Genomic DNA, 23,434 nt, shown 5'->3' with positions numbered 1-23,434 from the left:
TTTAGAAACACGTGCCCAATTAGGAAAGGATACTTGTAATTGGTAAAACTGAAAAGGTATTAATAATCAGAATATGTAATAGAAATGAGGAAGAAAAAGATAGCATCCACATTAGAAAATGGGGCAAAAGTTTTAAGTAGACATTTATAGATGAAGCTACCAAGCATTTGAAAAAAAGATCAAACTTATTAGAAATCAGAGAAATTTAACTATAACAAGATACTACTATACATTTAATACACTAGCAAAACGGTGATGAGTCGTCCAAATGAAGGTAAGTGGTTGCACAAAAACCTGACGTGCAACTCTTTGGTAATCTGGACTGGTGTAGCCGTTCAGGAAGTCAATCTGGCTATATTATTAAAGTATACATATTTGCTATGAAATAATTTCACTCGGGTATGTATTCCAAAGAAATTCTCAGATACGTCTATAAACAAATGTAAGAAGATGTTTATTTTATTATCATTGGCATGGCAGTTGGAAGAGTACAGGTAAAATGTGGGTGCAGAAAATGGAACTCTATGAAACAAATTAGATAGATGGGTGAATTTTTGTTTGTTTGTTTGTTTTTCTGCGGTACGTGGGCCTCTCACTGTTGTGGCCTCTCCCGCTGCGGAGCACAGGCTCCGGACGTGCAGGCTCAGCAGCCATGGCCTACGGGCCCAGCCGCTCCACGGCATGTGGGATTTTCCCAGACTGGGGCATGAACCCGCGTCCCCTGCATCGGCAGGCAGACTCTCAACCACTGTGCCACCAGGGAAGCCTGGATGGGTGAATCTTAAAAATATACTCCTGAATGAAGGAAATAAACACCAGAATGAATTTTATGACACAATATTATTTATATGAATTGAAAATATACACAAGTGCACATTTTGCACAAGAACACACCCAAAAGAAAACACATCAAACAAATTAGAATGGTAGCTTACGGGGTAGAGAAGGGAGTGGAGGGTGCCATAGGGAACAGGAGGTGAATACATAAAACTTAATCATGTTACCGTATTTCATCATGCTATACCCAAGATTTCACTTTACTTGTAGTGGAAAGAAATCCTGTGTGCTATGTTGGCTTAAGTCAGGAATAGTTCTTGGAGGATATTTTCCTGAAAGAATTTGGAACAAATTTTTGAAAAAATCTTTGTTTATACTATGATCTTTTCTTGTTTGTTTTGTTTTTTTCTTTAATTTCTGTTTTGTGGGTGTGTGTGGGATCTACTTTATTTTGTATTTCATTCATCTGATCTTATATTTTTCCATCTGCCTTCTTCAGTTTTATTATTCATTTATTAATTTCCTGAAATGGATGTTTTCTGAATCAATTTTCAACTTCCTTTCTACTTTATTTGTTTTGTTTTGTTTTGTTTTTGTTTTCCTTGCTGTACGCGGGCCTCTCACTGTTGTGGCCTCTCCCGTTGCGGAGCACGGGCTCCGGACGCCCAGGCTCAGCGGCCATGGCTCATGGGCCCAGCCGCTCCGTGGTATGTGGGATCTTCCCGGACCAGGGCACGAGCCCGTGTCCCCTGCATCGGCAGGCGGACTCTCAACCACTGCGCCACCAGGGAAGCCCCCCTTTCTACTTTAATATATGCTTTTAAGGCTCAACATTTCCCTCTATGTATGTGTTCAAATCTCCAGATCCAATTATGAATTTGAATGTTTCTCTTCATGGTTCTGTCAATTTTTGCTTTATAAAGTATCAGCTGAAGTTATTAGTTTCTGATAATTTGAAACTTTTATGACTGTGAAGTGTCCCTCCGTATGTCAAGTAATGCTTTTTCCTTCCCCTTAAAGTTCACTTGGTCAAATAGCAATGTCACAGATTTTATAATTACAGAAATAACTTGAGACCTAGGATGTTGATGTCTGTCTCTAGAAAGGATTTTCCCTTGCTTCTGCACGGGTTGTAAGATGCTAACAAAACACGTTCACCTTTACACAATTTCAGGGAATGAGGTGTTTGGGCGTTTGGCTTCAGTCCCTGCCAAAGAAAGCCCAGTTTCCTTCTCCCCTTATTCCAATGGTGAAACTCTTTGGGGTTTACCAGGAAGCCTTCGTGGCTGTTAATGCTTTTATGTCGCTTAGCCTCTTGAAGACGTCCAAAATTCTACTGAGTTTGTACGCCTTTCAATGAACAGAATCTACACTCTTCTGAGGCCTACACAGTAGGAGGTCAAGACTGCCTGAGACCTTCTCAGGGATTCCGGAAAGTGCAAACCAGAGTGAAAACATGTAGGCCAGAGCTCGTGCCGGTAGACACCCCCGCACCCACCCTTGCATTCTGGGACATGTAGTCCAGAGCTCGTAAACTCGTGTAGTCCCATATACTGCAGCTACAGTAACGCCTCGCTGTAAAGGTTTACCCGCGGAATTCTGGGAAATGTGGTCCAGGAGTTCCGGGTTAGTCGCAGGCACTTCCGCCCCAGGAGGACACGTAGCAGCCATGTTTTGCCTGATGACGGTGTTTCAGGTCCGCTCTTCACGACCCCTTCAAGCTTCCCCTTTGCAGACCTTTCATTTGGGGAGAAAGAGGAGGTGCGGCTAAAAGCGGAGGTTTGAGGGCCTGGAGTGGTGATGTACGTCCCGCGGGCGGAGCTTCTTTGCGTTTGGTAAGGTACCCGGGATGGGGTGGGCTCAGGTCGTGCCTCCTGGGGTTTGAGGGTCTCCCCGGTTTTCTTCACCCCTAACCTGACCCCGTCCCCCACCTATGAGCTAGCCCTACCGCTTCATACGGCGTCACACTGGGTGAGTTGCTTAACTCCTCTGTGCCTCCGTTGCTGTTCGGTAAAAGGGGGGAAAAAGGAATGCCTTGTTAATACAGTGTTGTGAGAAGAAACGAGATAGCACAAGTAAAAGGTCTACAACTGCCTGATACATTGTTGGTATTAATACTACGCTAATTCGGGAGGCACCCATTTCGCAGCGGGATTCTGTGAGCCCAGGAAGCTGAATTGTCCTGGACTCCTGGCCTGTTTTGGAAGGAGAGGACTTCTAGCTGGTACGGGGGCGGAAGGGGGTGCGGTATGAATTAGTGGGGATGGAAACACAGCCCTGGTATTTCACAGTCTCCTTTCCTTCCCCAGCCCTGGCTTCTCCAAAAGCACTGCACGGAGGAAGAGGCAACAGAGCCCCACGTGAGTAGGACTTGGCATTCTTCTACTTAAGATATTCCTATAAATTGTAGAACGTATGGGACATGGGTAACGATGATAACTGAGCCTTGGTCACTAATTTCCATTCTAAAAGCTTTATGCAAATGAACACATTTCCATCAGGCAGTGGCTCTGTGAATTGGTACTGCTGTTTTCTCTACTTTAAGGCTGAGGAGCTGGGGGCAGGGAACACAACCCTGTTGGCCCATCCTCACCCAGATGGTAGGAGGCAGAGCTGGGGTTGGGACCCAGGCAGTTTGAGTCCAGCAGCTGAGTTTGCTAATCCCTTTGGTATATTCTCTTTGAGCATAGGGTACTGGCTAGAATCATATCATGAAAGGAGGTTGGGACTTAATTGTGGGGACCTTGAGAGCAAGGTTTAGGCTATTTTATGAGTTTTTAAGATAGTTTTCTCAACTGGGTCATTTATTTTATTTCAAATAATATGTATATCATAGAAGTAGCATAATCATTATGGAAAAATGCAGATATATACATAAAGAAAAATTTTAATTATCTGTAACTTTAGGATGTAAAGATAACAGTTGTTAATGTTTTAGTGCCTTTTTGTCTGGTTACTCTTTGTGTATGTTTCTGTGTAGTGGAGGCTGTTTTTTGTGGGACTGATGTTACACTGCAGTGCTACTCAAATTGTGGTCCACAAACCAGCGGCATTGGCATCACTTGGATAGAAATGCCCAGCCTTGAGCCCCATTCGAGACCTTCTGATTTATAATTTCTGCGTAGGGGGTCCAGGAGGCTGCATTCCAACAAGATCCCGCAGTAATTCACATGCACGTGAAAATTCGAGAAGCTCAAGAGAGGGTCTTTTCTGGAAACTGAGGCCGAGGAAATTGACCCTGCTGGATGTCACAGATAAAACTGAGCTGGATTCACCAAAGCCCTACTTAGTCCAATGATTTTATTCCCCCACTAATTATTGTCAACTGTCAGGGCCCCTTTCAGAAATCTGAATTGAGCAGAAGACAGCTAGCAAGTGTAGAGTCAAAATGGAGGTCGTTAGAAGTTGTGAAGATATCTCTCTCCCAAGCTTTGGGGAGTGGAATCATTGCCATCTTTTGTACTAGATTGAACCCGGGCCCCCTGCATTGGGAATGTGGAGTCTTATCCACTGCACCACCAGGGAAGTCTCCCATTTATTTCTTAAACTTTCCTATATTTATAATGATATAATTACAATTCAGATTCCTGTCTTTTTTCGTTTGAATTAGGTATGGACTGTCAAACTATTTTTTATTGTTGTTGCAGAATCCTGGCTTTTATTAGTTCTCTTTACCTCTGTGCATAATTGTCAAAAGGGTACTTCCTGTTTAAAAAGAAACTTAACGTATTTTTATACCTTTTGTAAAAAGTTGTCCATGTCAATTTAAATGTTATTGTTGCAGTCACAAAATCTTTAGGAAGACAAGCAGAGATTTTCAGAAGTCTATAAAGACTCTCACATAACAGGGCAACAATGGATGACCTCCACATGTCTGACAGCCTTCTGTTGGTAGAAATCACATCTCTAAGGATAATTTCTAACTAAAATATCATCTGCTTTACCGCAGTTGCTAAGAAATAAGAAACCCTGACAGTGGTGTTCTCAGAGCTTCCTACCTTATGACGATGTCACGAGGTGGATGCCCGTGTTCTCCCCTACTGGCAGAGGACAGAACTGAGGCGAAGAGATGTGAATAATTTGCCCAGGGTGACACTGCTAGTGAATGGCGTAGCCTGATCAGAGCCCATGCATATTGACTCCAAAACCCACTCTGACTTACATGGTCTCTGTTTACACCATACCCAGAATAAGAATGACCCCTGTGGAAGCTGCAGGCACACTGTGAGGGGGCCACTGTGTATGGATGGGCAGGTCATTCCTCACACAGCCACTGAGGGGGTTCACGGGGGCATCTGGTATCTGCGTGGGGCTCTGCTCATCAAGCATAATCAGCTGTAGCCACCCCGAGGACTGGGAGCCTTGGTAATTCACAATGAGCACCACGTGGGTTAGTGACTTCTTTTTCTTTAAACCAGTTTCCAGTTTGACTTCTTCTTTCCCTGTCTGTCTTGTTAGGACTCTGCACTGCCCCAGAAGGAGAGAGAAAATGAGCACATTCCAGGTGAGTAGAGCTTGCCTTTCTTGCTGTTAAAAACGCCATTTTTGTACTCAGGTTGGACACAGGTTTTCCTCTTTTTTTTCTTTTTCTTTTTTTTTTTTGATTGGAGTATAGTTGATTTACAATGTATTAATTTCAGGTGTACAGCAAAGTGATTCAGTTATACATATATATACATATATTTTCAGATTCTTTTCCCTTATAGGTTATTACGAAATATTGGGTATAGTTCCATATGGGTTTTCTCTTTCAAGGAGAGTCTAAGCATATGAGGACCTGAGTGTGCCATGTGTGCTTTTTTTAAAATTCCTGTTAAATTTAATTGGTTTCGGTTTTAATTTTTGTTTTATTTCATCATTTTTTAATTTTACAAGTAAAAGAAAAATTAAGGGAAATGAAGGACATCTTCCAGTCTACTGCTTACCTGCTTACAAATTAGCTGCATTTCTATTTCTGTAATCTCTTCATCATATGTATTCATGGATGTGTATTTGTATATATAACATAGATACAGTTTTAAGTTGTTTTTTTCATTTAATACTAGCTAACATTCACTTTTAATTGCTTTATCATGTTCCTGCAAACTTATGCACCTATTTTTTTTTTTTTTCTGGTATGCGGGCCTCTCACTGTTGTGGCCTCTCCCGTTGCGGGGCACAGGCTCCGGACGCGCAGGCTCAGCGGCCATGGCTCACGGGCCCAGCTGCTCCGCGGCATGTGGGATCTTCCCGGACCGGGGCACGAACCCGTGTCCCCTGCATCGGCAGGCGGACTCTCAACCACTGCGCCACCAGGGGAGCCCTGCACCTATTTTTTATACCATTCTTTACTCACATACATTTAGTTTAAAGACTTCTCCTGTTTTAGGAGCACTACAGTGACACTGTTCCTGATTTAACCTTTTTCTCAAAATATCTGTTCTGAAGAATATTGCCCCTTTTTGCCCTTAACATAGTAGGTTTAGGTATTCAGAATTTAAGAGGTATGTTTTACATGTGGTGCCTTGGATGTTTTTTGGTAGAATATCCAAATACGGCAGAGCACAGCAGGATCAAACTGCTGCTTCACGCAGAAAAAATAATGTATCGTTAGAAGTTTTCTCACGACCAGAGTTAGATTCAGTCTTCCCCATGCTTGAGTCAGGCCCTTTGTGTATTTTATTTACTGGTTTGTTTCTTTTTCCATCTTATATTTTTTTCTAATCAGAGTAATACATGACCTTAGTTTAAAAAGTCCAGTGGTACTTAAAGCACTTGTCACTGCATAGACAGCTCAGAACAATTGTATAAAGAGGTGCTTGGTTTCATCTTTGTTTTAAATATAAAGAATCGGGGTTGTGAAAAAAGGAGGAACCAACTCAGACTCACCCAGAAAACCAAGGGTGTGGAGTCAGAGTATTGCATTCAAGCGAAAGACAGAAACGGGGAAAGAGAGAGTTTTCATTCAGAGACCTGGCATGGCCTTTTGGTTAGTTTCCACATATAACACTCCTTCTCAGCTGGTTCCCACCTCAATGAGAAAGCAGGTGCCATCAAATACTGCCAGGACTAAATTGGTAACTGTTTCTGGGGCACTTGGCAATAATAATTAAACAGTGAAAGCCTTTTAGTTCAGGATCCAGTGGTTAGAATTCAAGGGAGTTTACTTATGAGTTGTCTGAGAGCCCCAGGTAAATACACAAAGCTTTCTCTTTCATAGCTGCACGTCCGGTGAGGCTGAGGAAAGTCAGTGTGTGGCATTGGCAGGATGGAAGGAGGGGGTGCTGGGAAGTCTGCACACCTCACAGGAGCCGGAGCAACTTCCCATCCTCCTCGTCTCCTCGGGGCTGCCCCTCTTCCACTGGCCACTGGGTATAAGATTGAGGTGGTGTTGTTTGTCGTAGGAGGCGGTGACCTTCAAGGACGTGGCCGTGGCCTTCACAGAGGAGGAGCTGGGGCTGCTGGACTCGGCCCAGAGGAAGCTGTACCAGGATGTGATGGTGGAAAACTTCCGGAACCTGGTCTCAGTGGGTGAGGACAGCCTTTCTCTGCGAGTGTCTTTGTGACCTTGGTGTTTCAAGGCTTTGGGCCTCTTGAGGTGGTTCCCTGAGTTTGGGGACCAGACTTTTGCAATTCCTGTGGGACACGAGAGGATGTCTCTGGTCTTTCTAAACAGTGTGTTTCAGGTCCTTTTCAATTATTTTGTAAAAGAACTGTAAATCGACAGTATCTTGCTGTACCTTGTGTATTCTTTTTCAGATTTCCCTCCCTGCCATTAGTGGATCATAAAGCCAATTTATTGAGCCCTACGTGTGATTTTTTAATGAAATAAAATAGTATAGAAAATATCAGAGTTTCTTAGGAAGAGTACAGCACATTGCAGCAGAAACTCTGGGCGATGGCATGAGTGGTGTGAGAGCCAGTGGGAACAGATTTCATGAAAAGAGACATTGGTTAGATATAGGTCATTCAAGCTTCGTTTTAGTAATGTATACTTTTCTACCTGTGTATCTAGGTTGTGAAATAAATGCTGTTTCTTCAGTGGGTCGTGATACAAAGTTTGAAAAACACAGCTTTCAATACCTTGAATATGCAGTTGGAACTCAAATTTCTAGTAAACTTTCGCTCTAGCCCGTTCATGTTAACTTGTGACTTTGCATGTTCTCATTCTTCAAACGAGATACAAAACATATAGAAAGAGAAGAGAGGCTTTGGTTGATGAATTCAGCAACCCAGATAGAAATTTAGGTGAGAACCAAGCAGTCGTGAGTTCCTATGGTTAGCTCTCTATCTGTTTTGCTTCTCACCAGCCCTGTGCTGTCCATCACCTGGTCCCAGTTGGAAATCTCTTTCCAGGATTATTGCATAGTCTTTGTACTGGTCACCTGTTGCCACCCTTCTCCTCCCACAGTTTGTTCTTTAGGTGGCAAAGTGATCTTTTGTAACTTTAAGTCAGGTTATGTTCTTGTTTCAAAATTCTCTTGTGGCTTCTTTTACTTAGAATAAAAACCACTTAAAGTGGCTTCTAGAGCCTTCTGTGGGCTGCTGTTCGTTCTCCACCACCTCCCTGAATGCACCACCTCTCCTCCCTCTTACCCTATCTTTTCCAGACCTGCAAAGGATGCTTCTGCCACAGAGCCTTTTCCTTGTCCTTCTCTCTGCCTGGAATACTCTTTCACCTGTAATCTTTTAGGCCTCTACTTCTTTCAGTCAGTCACCTTAAAGATGAGGAGGTGGCTGTCCTCTGACCACCCTATGGAAAATACAGTCCTCTCTTTCTTACTCTCTCTGCCCTGCCTTGTTTTGTCTCTAAGCGTTTCACTCATGTACATTTTGTTCACCTGTTTCTCACCTCTCTTTCTTCCACTGGAGGGTAATCCAGGAGTGCAGGAGGAATTTGGTCTGTTATATGTTTATTGCTCACTAGCCTCAGTGCTTAGCATAGTCTTGGTACATGACAGGAACTCTTAAATATTTCTTGAACAAACGAATGAGTTAATGGATAGAGAAATTAGCCTTCCATGAAAATAGCTAGTAGGCGGTGAACAAATCCGAGTGAATAAGGGATATTGCTAAATGTTTTTTTGTCTTCAAATGAATTCCTAGCCTAATTCTAACTTCTCAGGTGCCCATGATGTGTGTATGTGTGTGTTTGCCTTTCTGTACAAGTTGGCCCTCATCAACTTGCACAAAAAATATATGTATAGAACCTGTAATTATAACCAAACTGAGTAAAATGCTTTCCCTGTGACTTTCCTTGAGCTCTTAGTAGCAGAGCAAATTCATTTGGGGAGGAAATACTGTTTTGAATGAGGATTCTTATGTCTACTTCTTAGGTAACCCTCCCATAGAAGGAAAGAAATTTCTATTTCCTTATCCCTTATACCAGGGGAGAACAGGTCTCAGAAAACAGCCAGCTGGTGAGTTAGCCTCTCCCTTAAAAGATTTGCCCCGCTGCGTCCCATTTGCCTCCTCCAAAGCCCACCTCACTAATAAGAAATCGATCTTTGTTAGCTCTACAAACATTTTGTGTGTGTGTGTGTGTGTGCATTTGTATGTATCTTGTAGAAGGCATTTTAGATAATGTCACCTTGAGTGCTTTGATCATTCTTTAATAGTTTCTAGTCTGTTTCTTCTCAATACTTATCACAGGCTATGGAATTTATTCCCAGCTCACTCATAAACCCCATTCTTCACTTTGGAACTCATTCTTGTTAAAGACCAATGTATCTGTGTCCAAGAATTTTCCATGCTGTTTTTAAAGAGACAGCATTCTTCCCTAGCCTCTAAATTTTGACTCCTGCTTGGCAGGGGGAGTGGAGGAACATATTAGGCAGCACAAATGCCTCAGAAGGATCCAGTGCATAGGTCTTCATGCTTTTTTTTTAACCCCAGTGATGCTTAGACCCTTTTTTAAAATTAATTAATTTTTGGTTGCATTGGGTCTTCGTTGCTGCATATGGGCTTTTCTCTAGTTGTGGTGAGCGGGAGCAGCTCTTCGTTGTGGTGCGCAGGCTTCTCATCGCAGTGGCTTCTCTTGTTTCAGAGCACGGTCTCTAGGAACGCGGGCTTCAGTAGTTGTGGCACGTGGGCTCAGTAGTTGTGGCTCACGGGCTTAGTTGCTCTGCGGCATGTGGGATCTTTCCGGACCAGGGCTCGAACCTGTGTCCCCTGCACTGGCAGGCAGATCATTAACCACTGTGCCACCGGGGAAGTCCCGGTTTTTAGCCCCTTTCATATCCTCCTCAGCACTAACCCCCTTGGTGTGCTGCCGCCTCGGGTGCAGCCTTTCAACTTAAGCAAAACTGTACTTTCCAGTCCTTTTCCTGTATCTGATACCTGACTTGTAAAAGCTGTTTCGCTTCTCTGACTTGGTTCAAACTTAACCTGGGATTCAGAATTGTGGAGAATCCTAGAAATCAAACTGAGTTCACCTGTGCATGCATTTCTTGAGCCCTGACTAACTGCTAGGCACTGTTAAAGCTGTGAGCACAGCAAAATGCTTGTCTTTATTGATACTGTGTTATGGTAGGAATGACATGTAATTTTTGAAAGATGATTTAAATAGTATGTCAGAGTAGTCATTTGGTTTTAAATGGGTTTCATTCATGCTAAGTATTTGGGAGTTTAACAGACCATCTCTTGGTTTCTGTTAGTATATAAACCAGAGAACTTCATTTGTCGTGCGAAAGATAAGCTGAACCATCCTGAGGTTCATTAAAGTCTCATACTGTGTCTTAAGTGTAAAATCTTGAATCTTTGAACAAAGCTTTCACGTGTCCACATCTCTGAATTCTCTGTCCGATAGAAGAAAACAATCAAAGTGAGTTGAGGGCCGTTCAAGACAGAGGATCACGTGAAGAGCTTTCCTTCTGGCAAATCTGGCAACAAATTGCAAATGACTTAACCAGATGCCAAGACTCCATGATAAATAGTTGTCAGTTCCGCAAACAAGGTGATTCCCCCTGCCAAATTGGGGCAGGACTCTGTTCAAATTTCTGAAGATGAGAACCATATATTAAATGATAAAGCAGGTGATCCCAGTAGTACTGGAAATCCAAGGTTTGCAGCTTTGAGAGCCCAGGATTCTTGGAGGAAAACTTCCTTGGCTGAGTCACAGAATTATCAGAATAGACACCAGCAAATTTCCATGAAAAATAAACTGTGTCAGTGTAAAGAGGATGTTGACACCATCAGTTGGATTTCACATCACCTTGATGCTCATGGAGTACACAAGGGTCAAAAATCTTACAGCTACTGTGATTATAGAAAAGATAGCACGAGGGTTTCAACACTGGATCAGAATACCATGATTCACACAGGACAAAAACCTTACCAGTGTAATGAATGTAAAGAAACCTTCACCGATCTCTCCACCTTTGATCTTCACCAGCAATTACACTCAAAAGAGAAGTCTCATGTGTAGTGAGTGTGGAAAAGGCTTACATTACAGCTCGGTTCTTCATATTCATCAGAGAGTTCACGTGGGAGGAAAACACAGTGAGTGTGATGAGTGTGGCAAGGAGTTCAGTCAGAGCTCACAGCTGCAGACTCCTCAGAAAGTCCACACTGTAGAGAAACCATTCAAATGTGGGGAATGTGGGAAAGGCTTCAGTCATAGGTCAGCACTTACTATTCATTGTAAAGTCCACACGGGAGAGAAACCTTATAATTGTGAGGAGTGTGGGAGGGCCTTCAGTCAGGCCTCTCACCTTCAGGACCATCAGAGAGTCCACACTGGGGAGAAACCATTCAAATGTGACACATGTGATAAGAGCTTCAGTCGGAATTCACACCTTCAGTCCCATCAGAGAGTCCATACGGGAGAGAAACCGTACAAATGTGAGGAGTGTGGGAAGGGCTTCATTTGTATCTCAAATCTATACATTCATCAGAGGGTCCACACAGGAGAAAAACCCTACAAATGTGAGGAATGTGGGAAAGGCTTTAGTCGGCCTTCAAGTCTTCAGGCCCATCAGGGAGTCCACACTGGAGAGAAATCATACATAGGTAATGTGTGTGGTAAAGGCTTTACTCTGAGTTCAAACCTTCAGGCACATCAAAGAGTCCATACAGGAGAGAAACCATACAAATGTAATGAGTGTGGGAAGAGCTTCAGGAGGAACTCCCATTATCAAGTTCATCTGGTTGTCCACACAGGGGAGAAGCCCTATAAATGTGAGGTATGTGGGAAGGGCTTCAGTCAGAGTTCATATCTTCAAATCCATCAGAAGGCCCACAGTGTAGAGAAACCTTACAAGTGTGAGGAGTGTGGGCAGGGCTTCAGTCAGAGTTCACGACTTCAGATCCACCAGCTGATCCATACCGGTGAGAAACCATACAAATGTGAAGAGTGTGGGAAGGGATTCAGTCGTAGAGCAGATCTTAAAATTCATTGCAGAATCCACACCGGAGAGAAACCGTATAATTGTGAGGAGTGTGGGAAAGTCTTCAGGCAGGCCTCAAATCTTCTGGCCCATGAGAGAGTCCACAGCAGAGAAAAACCATTCAAACGTGAAGAGTGTGGGAAGAGCTTTGGTCGGAGTTCACACCTTCAAGCCCATCAAAAAAGTCCACACTGGAGAAAAGCCATACAAATGTGAGGAGTGTGGGAGGGGCTTCAAGTGGAGCCTGAACCTCGACATGCATCAGAGGGTCCACACAGGAGAGAAACCATATAAGTGTGGGGAGTATGGGAAGCACTTCATTCAGGCCTCAAGTCTTCAGTGGAGAGAAGCCGTACAGATGTGACAGATGCAGTAAGGTCTTCAGTCGGCCTTCACAGCGACAGTCTCATCAAAGAGTGCACACAGGGGAGAAGCCTTACAAGTGTGAGACCTGTGGTAAGAGCTTCAGTTGGCGCTCCAATCTAACAGTTCATCACAGAATCCATGCTGCTGATAAATCCTATAAAAGTGATAGGAGGGCTTCCCTGGTGGCGCAGTGGTTGAGAGTCCGCCTGCCAATGCAGGGGACACGGGTTCCTGCCCCGGTCCGGGAAGATCCCACATGCCGCGGAGCGGCTGGGCCCGTGAGCCATGGCCGCTGAGCCTGCGCGTCCGGAGCCTGTGCTCCGCAATGGGAGAGGCCACAACAGTGAGAGGCCCGCGTACCACAAAAAAAAAAAAAAAAAAAAAAAAAAAAAGTGATAGGAGTGGTAAGACCATCAGAGAGCCCACACACGAAAAAAGTTCCATAAAATGATTAAAACAAAAACAAAAACAACTCAGGTGTCATGTGAATTCTTCCAGTCATCAAGTTCAAAAGAAAAAAAAATCATTTGTTTCATTAAAGTCGGTGTTTCAGCCATAGCTCAACATGTCCCAGTAGTCAGGAGGCCACACGGCAGAGAACTCTGGTAAATGGTGTAGTAAATTTGAACTTTGACCTCTATTAAATATTAGGGGAGAAGCCTTAGTGTGAGTTTTAGCAGGCCTTGTACAAAAGTATGATGAACATACCAAAATTTATGCCCATTACAATGTAAATTCCACGAATGCAGCGACGTTTGTTCTGAATCTACAGTCTGAACATTGTCAGCTACTTTGTAGGTGCTCGATATTTGTTCAGTTAATGAATGAGGAAAAACTTTTTGAAAATTATGTTGCAATCCCCTCCAAAATTTCATAAAAATTTGTATTCAGAGCAGTTAACTTAAATCTGGCCTTAAAAGTAATTCAGGGAGACAAAAATTTGAAGTGTTAGAAAACCACTCAGTATTGCAATTTGTAATATTAATGTGGCATCGTCCTGTTATGATGAGCCCCATTTGTCTCCCCCCAGCCTCGCTTCAAGTTGGATCTTATCTTGGACTTTGTCTATCTAATATTCTGTGAATCTTATACAGTACAAATTTGGTTATTTTTTGTGACAGTATAGACTTACTGAAAATGGATTGTTCATCTTGCAATACAGAAAACATACTGTTGACCCTTTTTTCAAGAATGTCAAGGCAGAGGTTTAAGTGTCAGAAAGAGTTACTAATGACAGTGACAGAGGACAAACATTTCTTAGTAAATGAACTGATCATTGGTTTCTTCTTCACCACATTTCCGTCTAGGTTTTGATGTGATTGTCTCCCAAGGGTTTTAGCATTACTTTCATCAAGACTTCTTAAGTAGAAAAAAGAGGCTGTTTGAAGTAGATTACTTTTGTCAAGTTCTCTATCTCCTTACTCCTCTCTGGCCTGAGATAAAAAGAAAAAAATTATTTGTTGAAATTTGGTAATTTCATCAAACATTTATTCAATGACTGACTTGCACACTTTTTCCTAGCGGTGGATTGAAAAATTGATTTTCAAAGTGAAGTTGCTGAGTACATATCAAAGCATAGAACGTGCGTCCCTTTGATATAGAAATCACAGAATAGGACCTTATAATTAGAAAATTCAAATAGAAAAGGTGAGTAGCATGTCAATGTTACTAAATTTTGTAAAAGTGAAATATTCAATAGGAATGTCTTTATATTTTAAGATACTTATATAATAACAGGTCTGTTAAAATGATGGCTTAAACTTAATGACAGAAGCATGTAACAGTTTAATGTATTTTAGGTAGGTACATCACATACCTTAATCAAACATGTACGTGTGTGTGTTAATGCATCCTATCATCTGTAAAGGGATATTCACCCTTATGTAAACAGTGGCAAGATTTTCAGGGATTTTTTCCACATTTAACTTCCATATTTAAAATTTTTCATTGAGCATCAATTTTCCAGTAAAATACTGTTATTTTTATAGTAACATAGGTAGTAAAGTAATGTAAAATATAATATTAAAAATTACTAAGAACGTATTAATCCCTCACAGTAAGAAATCCTATCATCATGAGGTATACATATATATGGTCAAAATTAAGGAATAGACCTCTAGAAATCAGTTATAAAAAGAAAAAATGTATATGGTTATTCAAAGATACAGAATATTAGTCAGTGTAACGGTATATTTATAATTAATGCATTTGAAGTTTAGGATAAATCCATGCAGCCCAGAATATTCTGTTTTAATTCCAACAGTAGAAATTTACACATCCTAGTTCTCCTCATCAGGCTTCCTTACTGGGTGAATGGATGGATAGCTCGGGGTACCGGCTTGTCCTTTCAAGTGCTTGGTCTGACTGGAGAAGTAGCTGGGTCGTTCCAGACACTATGACACAGAGAACCATTAGCTGTGGGAAAAAAGGAATTTACCCCCCAAAAAACTTTTTAAAATTGTTTACAAAGTAACAGTGATTGGGCAAATCCTGAAGATAGAGAGTGGAAATAGGTAAGTTTTAGAGGTAAAATTTATCAACGATTCCCTAAGGAAAAATGTGCATAGGGAAGAAACCTAGAATGATGGGAACAAGTTGTTAAGGAGGAGGTTTGCATACCATTTCCTACTTCTTAGTCATTTCACTGATGTTTAACACTTACTTGGTTAAAGGGCTTTACTCAGCAAAAGATGTATTTAATGTGAGAGGCAGGTTTCCAAGATTGGTTTCCTAGACCACACCTTCACATGTGTAGGTAAAGTCCATGCTACCTCAAATTGCATTGCATTAGATGTCAGAAATCCTAGGGCTCTCTTGTTTGGTTTGGTTTGGTAGATATCAAACCACCAACTCTCAAGGTAATTTGTAGTTTAGTGAGTTAAGTCAAGGGCTGGAAAACTACCTCCTGTGAGCCCAACCTGGCTCATTGCCTTTAAAGCTTTATTGGAACATAAAAGCTCTTTATTGGCCCATCCATTTATTTACCATCTTTGAGTGTTTTCCATTGTGCTGACTGACAGTGTTCAGTGGTTGTGACGAGCACTGATGGCCCACAAAACCTAAAATATTTACTTTCTGGCCCTTCAGAGAAAAAGTCTGTTGATCCCTGTGGTAAGCCCAAAAGGTTTGTCTCTGTAAGTGAAAGACCACAAGTAGAGCAGAACTTAGACTTGGTTCAGTGAGGATTCCAGAGAGGTTTCCTTTTTGATTCTCATATCTGCCCTTCTGGTTGACCTCGTTCTTTAGTTTGGTTCAAAGACAGTGGTAGCAACTAGGGACTACCTGTTTCTTTCTTCACATTCAATGAAAGAACTGCTCTTCCATTCTTAGTGTTGAGTAGTTCACAACTCACTCCCAGTGCATGGCTTCCTCTAACCTTGACTCCCATCTATGCTAAAGACTAAATCTTTAGCTTTGTATCCAGTTCCATTGGCCTTTGTAGGGCCTTCAGTTTCAACTCCCAGTTGATAGCTTGAGCTCGAAATCTATTTTTACCGTTGGGGATTTTCTGTCTTAGCTTTGAGCTTGGCTACATAGCAACACTTTGGGGGACTTGTTATAATCAGCATTTCTATCTTTCTTTCCTTCCTTTTTATTTATTTATTTTTTTAAGGGGATCCAAAGTCAAATCCAGTCAGTGGCTGAATGACAGCACATTGATTCACAACCTTGTAGATTGTCTTATGTCATAGGGCATCAGTGGGAAGGAGTAGAATCCTGGAAATTTGAGGTGGAAATATATGGGCAGATTCCAACAAAGCTGAGGCCTGTGACCTCTGACCTGTGACCTCTTAGTTGAGCCTGCTGTGCTATTAGAAGGAAGTCTGCCTCTACTCTGAGATAGTTTCCTTGCAGGGGTCTGTGGATCCTCAAGACTTGCCTCCACTACCTCTCGTTTTTCCAGACCTAGTAATCAGACTAGAGTCCTTGAAATGGGGACGGGAGCAGGGAAGGGGTGGGTACCCACCGGGTATAAAGGATGACCATGAGGAGACACTATCTGCTAAAATAAGGAATTTTATAATTTATATCAATAGAAACCTGAGAAATAATGTGTGTGGATTTTGTAGGTATTGAAGCAGGTGGGAGTAATGTAATATTGGGTTAGGCTGGATTTGTTGATACGAGTGCATTCAACACCCATTCCAGACTCAGCGTGTTAGCTTGGCTACCTGGGAATGCCTTCAACAGTTTGCTCAAATGACTGAAACCTGTACCCAAAGTTAGCGTATGCTAAAGTCAAAATGCCAGGACTTGCTAAGTATGTTGTAGCAAAATTTCTTGACGTTGGCATGACTGACATTTTGAACTGGATAGCTCTTTGTTGTTGGGAGCTGTCCTGTGCAATGTAAGATGGGTCAGTGGCACATACTCTTCCCTGCCACCCTAGTTGTAACAATAAAAAGTGCCTTGAGGGCTTCCCTGGTGGCGCAGTGATTGAGAGTCCGCCTGCCGATGCAGGGGACACGGGTTTGTGCCCCGGTCCGGGAAGATCCCACATGCCACGGGGCAGCTGGGCCCGTGAGCCATGGCCGCTGAGCCTGCGCGTCCGGAGCCTGTGCTCAGCAACGGGAGAGGCCACAACAGTGAGAGGCCCGCGTACCGCAAAAAAAAAAAAAAAAAGTGCCTTGATACATCCGTGTGCACCAGCCACGTGGGGCTCATTCATAACACAGCTCCTTAAAGAAAAAAGTCTCAAGGGGCTTCCCTGGTGGCGCAGTGGTTGAGAGTCCGCCTGCCGATGCAGGGGACATGGGTTCGTGCCAGGGCCCGGGAAGATCCCACATGCCGTGGAGCGGCTAGGCCCGTGAGCCACGGCCACTGAGCCTGTGCGTCCGGAGCTTGTGCTCCACAACGGGAGAGGCCACAAGAGTGAGAGGCCCGCGTACCTCAAAAAAAAAAAAAAAAAAAAGTCTCAAGACACTGCCACATATTTCCTGGGAGGGGGGACCAAAAGTGTCCCCAGCTGAGAACCACCACTGTAGAAGGTTTACAAAGGCATAGGAATGCCAGACCACTGGAGTGGATTTATCACATAAGATCTGCTCACCCAAACCCCCTATGTGCCCTGGGAGGGCTCAGAGGACACTTCCTTTGCCAGAGGTTTAAGAAACGTATTGGTGAGGGGAGCGTTAGCAGTCTTGGAATGCTCTGTAGCTGCTCTTCTCTGCAGGCCAGGAATGAGAGGGAAATTATGTCATCATAATGGACTCCCTAAATTCCGTGAGGCTAATGGGATCGTGGGGCATCATCGGTCAAGTGGAAACACTTCATTGGCAGAGATAAAGTGAGCGTGTTTTTCACAATGAACAGCAAAATGAAAGGGCTCATTAGAATGCTTTGATACACAGAGATTTTTTATATTTGCTCATGTGCTATCTCTAGGGCTGAAATAAATGGGAAGTCTACTAATAGCCTACTTGATTTGAATCAGGAGAAAAGCTCTAGGTCTGATGAACATGTCTGACCGGAATCAACATGGGAGTTGTGCTCCCTCAGCCAATTCGATAACATGAGTCAGTTCCCATTTCCAGAGCATCTTGAATGAAGGGCAGGCCGGGTCCCCTTGAGGGAGGATATACCCTGGTTTACTACCAACTATCCCGAGGGTCCTTTCTTCTCCCTGGAAGGGATAAAGCAAATGAGGTGGAACAGGAAGAGACAAGCAGCACTCCAAGCTCTGCTGGTCAGGGTTACCCTCCAGCGTCGCCTTAAAGCTCAGAGCCACACACACCACAGGGAGCTTGGCTCCAGATCAACGACCACGCAACGGAGGTTCTGGAACATTTCCATATCTCGGGGGACCTCATTTCCACGTGACTCTCTTTCATATTCCCCTTTGTCACAGAAGGCTAGGTCCAGTGGTCCGGGTGAGATCTCGGCTCAGGCCCAAGGCTCTCAGACCTCAAAGTTCTGGTCCTGCAAGGGCCCCTGTCCTCTCTTGAGACCACTCCTGGCTCTCTCTGCCGAGAAGGAGCTGCTGGCAGTACGTCATCTAAGAGTTGAGGTCCATCGTGCAGACCCTGAGAAAACTCCTAGGAAAAGGCTCCACCTTCTTGTTGACGTCAACAGAGGTCAACGCCTTTGGTAGTGCTGGGTGTGTCCCATCGGATGCCACTGCAGAGCCATTAGGTCAACCAGCACATGTGTGCGGCCCCTTCCCTTAGACTCCTCTGGGCCCTCGTGACATAGGCTCAGAAGACTGCCAGCCTCAAGCCTTACCTCTTCCAAGGGACGGCCACACCGTCTTCCAGGATCTTCTGTCCCATGAATCTCAGTTGCTGTTTGCAACTCAAAGGAGAGAAAAGAGCCTGCCTGCGGGGTCTCTTCGGGATGGGACCTTCTACCTCCTCCTCCTCGTCCTCCTCCTCCTCCTCGTCCTCCTCGTCCTCCTCGTCCTCCTCGGGGTGATCTCGGATTCCACATTGCCCATCAGCTGGGCCATGGTGAGATGAAAGACACGGCAGCTGAAGCCCTCCAGGACGCCGCCCTTCACGTGCTGCTGAAGGATCTCCAAGGTGGGGAAGACCCGGCAGCAGGCAATGCACCTGAAGCCGGTCTCCATGGTCACCATCCAGTCCGGTGTCTTGGCCCTGGGTCTCTCCTCGACGGCAGGTGACCCTGATGGGCTGCCTGGCTCTGCCCTTTCCTCATACTCTTTCTCCTCCCCAGCGGGCTCACTGTCAGACAGGAGGTTTTCGGTGGACACATCAGAGGGGCACGTGCCTACTGTGCACGCATCCTCAGGAAGGGTCACTTCTTCTATCCTCAGCTGCTTTTCAGGCAACTCCAAGGGTTTCTTTGTCTTCCAGGAGACAGCTACACCCTTATTCACTTGTACCTGCATGTAGTATATTTTCATGCCCCTTTCCTCTTTATCTGGGTGCAGATCGTTCTTACAGGGTGAAGAGGGTGAGGAGGAGACACAGTGTAATGGGGGAGCGGTCTCCCCTTTTTCCTGAACCTGGGCTAGGGGTGCGGTAGGCTGGGCAGTGTCTCGATGTGATCTCCGGATTCCTGAAAAAGGAAATTAAAAACATAATAACATGCATGGGCCATGCCGGAAGCTGAGGGAGCAGGTGTGGTAGACGAGAGAGGGACGTTTGCATAACGTAGCTATGTCGTGAGCTTGGTGTCTGTTGGCCGTAGGAGGCAGTGGTGTATCTGGTGTCATCTGTGCGCTTTTCATCTGCGGGTTGGGGGATACTGGAGCCGTGTCTGTATACACGGGTCTGGAGTACAGTGGTGAGGACTGTGGTATGTGAGGGATGCGGCTGCATGCGTGTATGACGAGGAGTGTGAGTTTGGGAATATCAGTGGTGCATTCCTTGTGGAATGGGGCTGTGGTGCAGGAGGAGAGTACTGTGGATCACGTGCTTAGGGTTCATGTGTGCACTGAGAAGGGCTGTGCCTGGAGGGCGCATGTGTGTGTGAGCTGTGTGGACCTGAGCTGGATGGTACTGCTCTGAGGCTGGAGGTATATGATGCAGAACTCTGTCCTTCTCTGGAAGCAAAGGCAAAGAGAAACCCTACATTTTCCTCTGAAGATGCTTAATCTGGTCCCTCTTCCCTCCACCTCAAGCCCAGACCTTTCCGGCCCCTGCTCCTGGACTTCCCCACCATGGTAGTACCAGGATTCACACCCGCCCCCCACCCCTGACTCAGCTGGGATCCACGCCCTCGGAACAGCTCAGCCATCCTGCCCAGGCTCTTCCACAGAGCCCTCATCACCTCTGATGACCCTGGGTTTCCTCTCAGCCTCGCTGGGATCTGTGTGCCTCCTGCCTCACAGCCAAGCACCCCCTCACCTGAGGAGCCCCGCGCCCTTACCGGCGTGAATGAGCTTGCGCGGAGAAGAAGCACAGGAGAAGTGTTTAGGGGCAGAGGAGACCTCCCCTGCCCCTGGGCTGCAGCCTTGGGCCACCACAGTGGATCCAAGCCGAGGGGGATCCTCTTGTGACTTCGAGATTCCTGAGGGAGGAATGAAAGGCTCAGGGTGGGTTCATCAGTCCTCTGTCCACAAATACTTACTGAGTGTGTGACACGTGTCAGGTGCAGTGAATACACACAGATGAGAGTGTGGTTCCCAGTGGATCCTCCAGTATTTAATTCCAATCAGTACTTACTCTGTCACTGTCTTGTTGGTACTGTAGGCCTCGTTGGTGACTGTGAGTATGTGGGAAGAGTGAGTGATGTGTATCAGTTAAGTCTGTGGTAAGTGTGGGGTTGGCATGGGGAGAACAGTGCAGATGTGTCTTATCTGTGTCTGTGGCCTTTGTGTGCATGGTTTCTGTTCACAAGTCAGGAATTCTGGGACATGTAACTTTTCCTCATTACATGGTGTGGCTTGTATTTATGGTGTGTGTTCATTCATTCATTCACCAAGATTGAGTAAGCAGCTACTCCTGTGTATCTGGCACTCTTCCATTGTTCTAGTCTCTGGTAATGCTGCACATTCTAGTAGTGGAAGACACAGACTAAACAAAAATACAATAAATATATAAAACCTGAGCTGGTGGTAAGTATATAAGGGTTGCCAGACTAAGGGAAGAAAAATACAGGGCACCCAGTTAAATTTCAGTTTCAGATAAACCCAGAATAATTTTTTAGTGTAAGTATTCCCATGCAGTATTTGGCCTGACTTAGTTTTAGTGTGAGTATGGCCCATACAATATGTGGGACATACTGATACTGAAAAATTACTTGTTGTTTATCTGGAATTCAAATTGAACTGGATAGCCCATATTTTCTCTGGCAACCCTGACATGGGTTAGTGAGACTGTGGTTTACTGTGGTTTGTAGAAAGCGGGTCTGGCATTACTCAAGAATGTGTTATAAGTGTGGTGTGTATGACTCGTGACTGGTTCTTATAGAGGTATTTAGCGATGGCTGAAGTTAGCTGTGTTTGTGCGAGAGTTGAGGAGATACATATATATATAGAGTGTGTGTGTGTGTGTGTGTCCTATGTATATAGTGTGTGTGTCTATATACATATTTCATCTCCTGTGTTTGGTGTTGGAAGACAGGATTGTGGTACAGGTGGGTTGTATGAGAACGTAGTACAGGAGGGATGCGTGTATATACCTCCATGTGCTGTGTGTGGTTTACTAAGGAAGTTATATGTGGGGAGTGTGATATTTTTGCTGTATCAGAGTGTACATGGGTGTATGAGTTACTGTCTCATAAAACACCCCTAACAAGAATTCTGTATACACTCTTACGTACACCGAGTGTCAGCCAGGTCCAGGCAGGGTGACAAGAACTTTACCACGCAGACTTTATATCTGATAAGCACTCTACCCCCATTCATCCTGCTCATCTCTGCACTACCACAAACACACACGCACACACAGTCACACACACACACACACACAGGAACTTAGAGCAAAATATTCTGAATGGTCAGGGGCAGTCATTGCCTTCCCCAGCCTGTCCCAGCCACTGCCTGAAAATCTGCCTGCTGTCTAGAGCTCCATTCCCAGGGCCCATCCTACAGTCTACAGGGCCCTGGGCCTGGTAGGAGCTACTGGGCTCTAATCTGGGGCAGAGGCCTCTAGCTGGAGCTCTGGGGTGACCACCCCTCTCCCAGGGCAAGCTACTCGCCTACATTTAATGCACGCAGGCACCCCGTGGCCCGTGGCTCTCAGAGCTCCCCGCAGGACCCTGAGGCCATTTCTCACCCCTGCCCACGCGGTCTCAGTCTCTGGAAAACCCTTCCCTTCCCTTGATCTCCTTTGGGAAATTCTTCCTGTTGAAGGAATAAAACCTCCTTGCTTTCAATATGACACCATCCCTGGACAAACAAATCTTCTTTCGAAGTGCATTCCACTTGTCAAGATATTTTTCAACAGGGCCTTCAACTCATGGGGCTTCTCTTTCCACTTTGGTAAAAGAGGCCAAGCAACTCATGGGTCTCTCTCAGCATCCTTGCATCCTTCACATCCCCCACCTCATGACCCCAGGGAAAGATCCAAGAGCATAAGAGAGAAATCGGGGACTGAGAAAAGCTGCACCTCTAGGTCTGTGCAAGCAGGATGCAGCCTGCTGTGAGTGCGACAAAGCTCCAGGCCCGGCAGCCTCAGGACAGAGTCCCCAGACCAGCGGAGCTGACCTCCCATCTCCCAGGGGCATCTGGCCGTTTTGTGTCTCACATCACAGGGACCCTCCGGATGGATACGGCAGCATCAGTGAGAGGAGGTCTCTCGCTCCCTGCTTCACAGGTGACACGTTCTCAGTCCCCCCCATCCTAGAGAAGGTTTAGTTTGGCAGAAACCCATGTGCCCCAGCAAGTTGCCCCCCACATACCTCCTCCGTTCTCGGCAGTTTCCTGGGACTCTTCATTTTCCAGATGTTTCCTCTTTTGTCGCCGTTTCATGGTACCAATTAGAAGTCTCCCTTAGAAGATGCCTCAAGAGATGTCCAACTCCTCCTCTTCCCTACAGGTTGGCCCTTGTTGGCTCTTGGGCAATCCATTGAAATGATTCAATACAAACAAAAATAGTCAAGTCTCCTAAATGGCTGAAAAACTTGTACCACTTAGTGAACCAGTAGTACTGCCTAGTGCTCACCAGGGCTGTTAAGTTTACAAGGTTGCCAGGCGCACAGCAGGATTCTGTGACCTCAATGATGACATCACAGCATTCCGTGGACCAAGTTCAGCACAGTCTCTGCAATAGCACAGGCCCCGTTTTCAAGAACAATTCCTGTTTCCCAGCCGAAGCTTTCCCGTGAAAGGGAAAGGTTCATACCATATCTATTATAAGTTGTATCATACCATATCTACTATAAAATGAACATTTTGATTGGAGATCTTTTCATATCTTTTATATAGAGATTTAATATGAATATTTTAAATGGTCTCCAGTTTCCCTTTGGATTATTGACATTTTAAACTCTGCACTTCAATTTTCCCTCAATACGTGTAA

General features: G+C 44.7%; 1 protein-coding gene across 1 annotated transcript in view; it reads left to right on the top strand.

The window, feature by feature from the left end:
- The first annotated feature begins 2,224 nt into the window (after positions 1 to 2,224).
- The window catches only part of LOC132501395 (zinc finger protein 226-like), a 50,309-nt gene continuing 29,099 nt past the window's right edge, over positions 2,225 to 23,434 (top strand). Inside the window, 9 exon segments of the mRNA XM_060116973.1 lie at positions 2,225 to 2,612; positions 3,087 to 3,137; positions 5,236 to 5,281; positions 7,161 to 7,287; positions 10,565 to 10,733; positions 10,735 to 11,169; positions 11,171 to 12,323; positions 12,325 to 12,482; positions 12,484 to 12,691. Of these exon segments, the coding sequence (XP_059972956.1) occupies positions 2,578 to 2,612; positions 3,087 to 3,137; positions 5,236 to 5,281; positions 7,161 to 7,287; positions 10,565 to 10,733; positions 10,735 to 11,169; positions 11,171 to 12,323; positions 12,325 to 12,482; positions 12,484 to 12,691 (2,382 nt within the window). The 5' untranslated portion in view covers positions 2,225 to 2,577.

Source organism: Mesoplodon densirostris, chromosome 14, assembly GCF_025265405.1.
Source record: "Mesoplodon densirostris isolate mMesDen1 chromosome 14, mMesDen1 primary haplotype, whole genome shotgun sequence".
Lineage (NCBI taxonomy): Eukaryota > Metazoa > Chordata > Mammalia > Artiodactyla > Ziphiidae > Mesoplodon > Mesoplodon densirostris.
The sequence above is the reverse complement of the archived record's forward strand: the minus strand, read 5'-3'. Positions and strand labels throughout refer to the sequence as shown.